General features: G+C 25.0%; 1 protein-coding gene across 1 annotated transcript; it reads right to left on the bottom strand.

Annotated features, from left to right (window-relative positions):
* Positions 1-664: 664 nt before the first annotated feature.
* On the bottom strand, positions 665-5,857 carry LOC126904866 (neprilysin-4-like). The gene is made up of 17 exons (XM_050684179.1): positions 5,625-5,857; positions 5,378-5,536; positions 4,822-4,896; positions 4,549-4,757; positions 4,107-4,310; positions 3,937-4,044; positions 3,738-3,879; positions 3,494-3,611; positions 3,303-3,399; positions 2,858-3,034; positions 2,696-2,796; positions 2,566-2,624; positions 2,451-2,502; positions 2,029-2,096; positions 1,835-1,971; positions 1,004-1,168; positions 665-946 (listed from the first exon to the last, which is right to left on the bottom strand). Exons 1-17 carry the CDS (start codon positions 5,770-5,772, stop codon positions 770-772), a joined length of 2,196 nt encoding a protein of 731 aa, XP_050540136.1. The 5' UTR covers positions 5,773-5,857; the 3' UTR covers positions 665-769.
* Between the last annotated feature and the right edge of the window lie 256 nt (positions 5,858-6,113).

Below are 6,113 nucleotides of genomic sequence, written 5' to 3'. Positions count from 1 at the left end.
ATATTTTTGACTCTGATAAAAATAATTTGTAGACCATTTATTCATATTTAACCACACATTATCATCTGAAAATTTTTGTATCAAGCTCTTCAACATTTTTACATATTTGCCATAAAAGTAACAACTTCTTTATAATTTTTCTTTAAAAATTACAATACTAAATTATTAAATAATAATTTCATACTATATTTAATTGCTTAAATAGATATTTAATAATATATTATACTTCTAAATCAAAAAACCACTAATCAGATAATATAAAGAAAATTAGATTTAATTTTGCTTTTGGTATAATCCTCCAATTTCTCAAAATTCAACACTATCTACAGATTTTTATCGAAGCGTTTTTTATGATAGTGATTTTAATCACAGTCAGATATTATCCATACTTGTCCAACTATGCCATGTCAACACTGTGACGCGACTCTACTGTGCTATCCTTTTTATTATTATATAGTTTGTAGTAACAAACTATTGAATTATATTTTATAAAATAAAATAATTATTATATTGACCTATCATCTAATTTATGAAATAATAGAATATAAGTGACATAGTAACAAATATGCTTTCCGGAGATAGATTTTGTAGTATCCCTTTAAAATGTTTATACTTTAAGATAAAAATAATATGAAAATTCACATAACATTTATAAAAACGTAATTGAAAGTTATTAGTCAAAGAAAATTTTTTCAGGGTTCTTCATATTAAATCTTTATTATCTACAAAAATAAATGAAAGTACAAATTGACTAGTTCTTTAATAATCATTACCATATTATACATTTATCAAGGGGATTCATAGGGGACCCAACTGGACATTGAAAAACTTTAGCGAATTCAATTGAGTTCGATAAAGTACCTAAAACTCTTATTCGTCCTGGACTGTGTACATCTGACAACAAATCATTCAATAACGATTGCTCTGTAGTAGATTCACACCATATCTGTAAAATGTTTTTAAAAAATGATCATGAACTTTGTAATTATTAAACATAACTTACACTAGCAAACCCAACAAAAAATAATTGTTCTGGTGTTAAATCTTCTAAACCAGGTAATCGATTTTCTGTTCCGTGTTTTGAAATGTATTTCTGATAAGCTAAATAGGCATGACTTAAACCACCTATATCAGCAATGTTTTCATTTTGCGTAAGTAGCCCATTTACCTAGAATAATAATAATTTTATTTAACACGATCAAGTCATTTATTGTACTAGAATAATTAAATAGAATAAAGTAAAATGATTGATATACTTAATTAACAACATTATATTATTATTATTAATAACAATAAATAATTAAAGCTTGATAAAATTATATTAAATCAGAATAATAAACTTAGAAAAAAAAGGATCAGATGTTTAGATATACATAGTATCAAATAAAATTTCTCTAGATCTTTGTTAATTAAACAGATTCGAGACATTAAAAGATGGAGAATGTTATTGAATGCAATATGAGGACAGCTGAACTGTGCATAGATCATGTGGGTATTGTGTCAAGTGAAAGTTTAGGATAAGAATGGCCGCCCTAAGTATTTGGAATAAAGGTGAAGAAATAGAAGAATTAAATTCTAAGATATCGTAAGATGGATACCTAGTAAAAGAATTAAAAAATTAATACTAATCCTATGCTTTTTAAACTTAAAAATTGATTTTGCATTTTATTATATAATTATGACTTAACTTTTATATTATTTTAGGTTCGTAATGTGACATAAAAATAATAATTGTTCCCATAAACAAATGTTATGAATTACCAATGGTTATTTTATAGTACAACAAATTATATAAATATGTGATACAGGTATATGCAATTTTAAAAGACCTTACGTTAATTTGATTTCCTAACACTTTTAAGTAGTAATTGTTGTATTGTTGTACAAAACATTCAGCTTTTTTTGAAAAAGTTTCCAAGGTTTCTTTTGTCCACCATTGTATTCTGTTTCCTTTTTTATCGTACATCCTACCTAAAAATGTCTCATTATTATTTGGTTATCACAACGCAAATAATTTAGTCGACAAACCTGAATCATCAAATGCATGCATTATTTCATGTCCTACCACCAAACCTACCATACCGTAGTTTAATGCTCTGTAATAATATTTTACACGAAATTAAGTTTGAGCTGTAACTTGATCATAATTGAACGAATCATGTATTTATGTATTATTCTCAATTCAAACATAGGTCTCAAAATGATTCGACAAATATTCTTATTATTTAAAGATTTCTAAAATGTCTTAAATACTAATTTTAGATCATGGATTATTATATTTTATGGTTAGTGGTAGAGAACTGCCTGGTACCTGGTCTTCCTTTTTAAGACTCTGATTTTACTAAGTACTCAGTTAGTACATGTATTTACTACTCAGAACTACTCTAGTTAATGGTTCTTAAAAAAAGAACAATACTTAAAATTTGAATTCATGTAATTAAAAAACTTACTGAATTCGTACATTGTGGTAAAATGGAAGATGCAACATTCCTACTGGTAACACTATACATAAACAAAAATCTTAAGTCATTTCAATTAAAATTTTTTAGTAAAATAAATATTAACCTATGGCATTTGAGTAAATATCATTGTACCCATTGACACTAACAATGTCCATTGTCCACCTATTTTTTTAAATTATTATTATTTTTTAACATTTATTTAAAATTCATTCACCAATGAAATATTTACTAACTCATCGCGATTATGCACTGTATGTAACCTGGATAATTTTCTTGTGATGGAAGAAGCTTGCAACATTTCTAAATTCATCAAGTAGCTATCCGTTACGTTTACCTGAAATTCATGTAAATATTATGATTTTAAAATGTTTTTTCATAAATAAATTTATTCATACAGTTTTAAGTTTGGTGTACAAAAGAGAGCTGTTTTTAAACCAATCGGGATAAGCGACAAATTTATGTATTGATTGCAATTTATCAATGGCAGCTTTTCGAGTAATTGAATCCATCCAGGGTACGTTTTCCAATTGTTCTAGGTAAACTTGCTGTATATTGTTAACCATTTCTAAAGCCTGAATTCACAGTTTTATGTTGAATTTTTTGTAAATACCTAATATATATATATATATATATATATATATATACAGAGTGTTAAGTAAGTAAAGAAACATGTTAGTTGTTATGTACAATGATAAAAATAGAAACCCGTTTCTTTACATACTGAATACCCTATATATATTTCTGGAGTAGCTTTATAATAATATTCTTTCTGCTATAAATGTACCCCAGAAATCAATGTCACGTCTATTTACTGTTCACTGTTATGAGATGTAAACTAACCGTGTTCTTCGCGGGTTCGTCAAAATATTTATTAATATATGTGTATCCAATGTTGAATGTAAAATGAGAATTTGTTGCCATTACGCAATTCTCCCACCTAGAAAGTTCATAAAGTTAGACTAAACTAAAGTATTATACCCTTGAAGTATTTTATTTTTAAATTATTACGTGTCACATTCATAATAAGTTACCTAGAATCTTCTTTTACTTCTCCTGTAAATACTATATTGAAGTCATTGACAAGATTTCTCAAATCCTCTCTTATATCTGTTAATAACGATCTCAGTAAGCACCATGACATATAATTAACTATAAAAATACATTGGCAAATTTTTTATTATATACTTTTTTTTAAGTTGTATTTTATTTTTTCACAATTTTAATTAATAATATATATTTCAATAAAATACATTTAATTAATAATGTAATGCTCACTTATAATACGTTTTGAAGTTTGTTCAAGAACACGAATTAATTCTTTTAAAAAATTTTCATCTCTTACTATTATTCTTTCAGTATCTTTAATGATTCTATCAGTACCTTTAAACATAAGTTGAAACATTTTCAACCAATCAACCTAAAAAATTATATGTATATAATTGAGAAAAACAATTAAATATATATTTCATCTCACACGAAATTTATTTGAAACAAAGTCTGTGATAGTTTGTAGTTCTGCAATTGTCATTATACGGTTCTTTAAAACTTTTTCACTTTTTTTTATGAATCTATTATTTTGCAACTAAAAAGGTCGGAGTTTTTATTACACGAATGAAAATAATCGTTATTACACTAATCATTTACTTTTGCGATTTTTGTCTCTAACTCTATTATTTCATGTGCTGTTTCATCGCCAAAATTATTACTGTGTGTTGATCCAAGTCCCAAATCTTCTTTAACCAATAGAACAGTTCCAGAGATTAACTCTGAGTAAGCAGATATTTGAACAGAATATTTAGACGGATTTAAAAACATAGAAACTGGCAACATCATATCAGGCTGATCTATCTAAAATTTAAACAAGTCTTCAATGATTTATATTAAAAAATAATGGCGTGGCTCTAATATTTATGTATTTAATCACCTTAATGACATTTAAACTAAGAAATAAATGTTACCAAACAAATGTAGTTCAACAATAACTTATCAACTCTTATAAAATAAGATATTTAGTTTTGTATTCTTCAATAAAAGTTTTTCAAATAATAATTGGGTTTCATTCATTTTTTATAAGTAATAAACATACCATTAATATGTATTGACTGGTATTCATATAGTTAACAGTTATGCCAGTTTCTAAAATAGTAGGAATTTTCCAGTTTTTTTCTAAATAAATATAAATTTTCGTCCAGTCTAAAAATTCTAATTTATTGTTTTTTTCGTGTTTTCCGATCGGCCAACCACCAAATAACAATATCACTGATTTCAAATATTCTATATTCATTTTATTTTTTACTACAACACATTAATAATTACTTAATCAACAGCTTACTACTACTTTCAACTTCAAAATAATTACCTGAGTTCATACAACTCTTGTAAAATTTTTTTGCAGGTAACATTATTTCATCATTGTTTTCAGCTTCAAGTAAATCTAATATATTTATAATATAAAATAACTTTCTTTAGTTCTCTATTTGATTTATAATATTTCATTAGAATTATAAATATTATATATTTATTTTGATATGAAATTTGATGCAAAGCCAATAACTAAATACTTTAATCTCATTTTTCTAAAACCCGAGATTTTACCAATAGTATCTTAAAATATAACAATGATTTGTGATTTCAATTTTTATTTATTATTTTAGTCATTATTTTAACAGTTTCATTAAAAAAACTAGCTAACGTTTATTTTTGATAATTTATTTAACCAATCGGTTATCAAAACCGCATTGTTTAAGCCTGCCAACATATTTAAAAATAATAATAATAATAAGTAGTCGATAAATGTTGTAATAATATATTTTTAATAGAATTCCATTTCTATGTTTACAGTATGAATTGTATGATAACTTTTGTTTTTGTTGGTAATACAAATATAAAGTTGTACTAGGGTTTTATTCTTTTACCTTTTAAGTTTTTAGTGATATCTCGTTCTGCTTCTTTGTATTGATACCATGACGATTTGGTAGAGGTTACTTGGTGTTCTTTCCCCCAAGAACCACACGAGTATTCATAAAAATCTACACATGGATCTATAGATCGATTCATGCTATTCAGTAGATATTCTATAACACATATATTTTAAATTAAATTAAATATTAAATATAAACTAGTAAATTTTACTAGTTAATTTTTAAATAAAAAATATAATACTTGATGTTTGACATTCCATTGTAGTACATTCTTCATCTAACGAATTATCGTCTATAGAAAATACATCTTTCATAAAATCATTAACAGATCTTCCGCCAATGAGTTTTATCAATGACAGTAAAACAGAAAATAATATTTCCTTTTTCATTTCTTTCCAATATAATTTTCATTAAATAAAACAATTATTCTCTATAATACTTGTTGTATCATCGAGTAATGTAGTAAGAGTGGAATTACTTTTATTAATTCGCGTGGGTAACAGGAAATTGATTTTGATACTATTTAGCAGGACAATACTGTATATTTGTAAAAAAATTATTATGATGTCATTTAAAGGTTAATGTACTCAAAACAGTTGAATTAATTTATTATTTATCAGATAGTATTTTGTTATTAAAAGATTAGGTTTCAATTAGATCATAAAGTAATATGATTATAATATAAATAATTTACTGACAACATTGTTTAATAATGCATAATTTTATTAAA

Source organism: Daktulosphaira vitifoliae, unplaced genomic scaffold, assembly GCF_025091365.1.
Source record: "Daktulosphaira vitifoliae isolate Bord-2020 unplaced genomic scaffold, ASM2509136v1 Scaffold_4, whole genome shotgun sequence".
Classification (NCBI taxonomy): domain Eukaryota; kingdom Metazoa; phylum Arthropoda; class Insecta; order Hemiptera; family Phylloxeridae; genus Daktulosphaira; species Daktulosphaira vitifoliae.
Note: the sequence above shows the minus strand (reverse complement) of the source record. Positions and strands in the feature narration are given on the sequence as shown.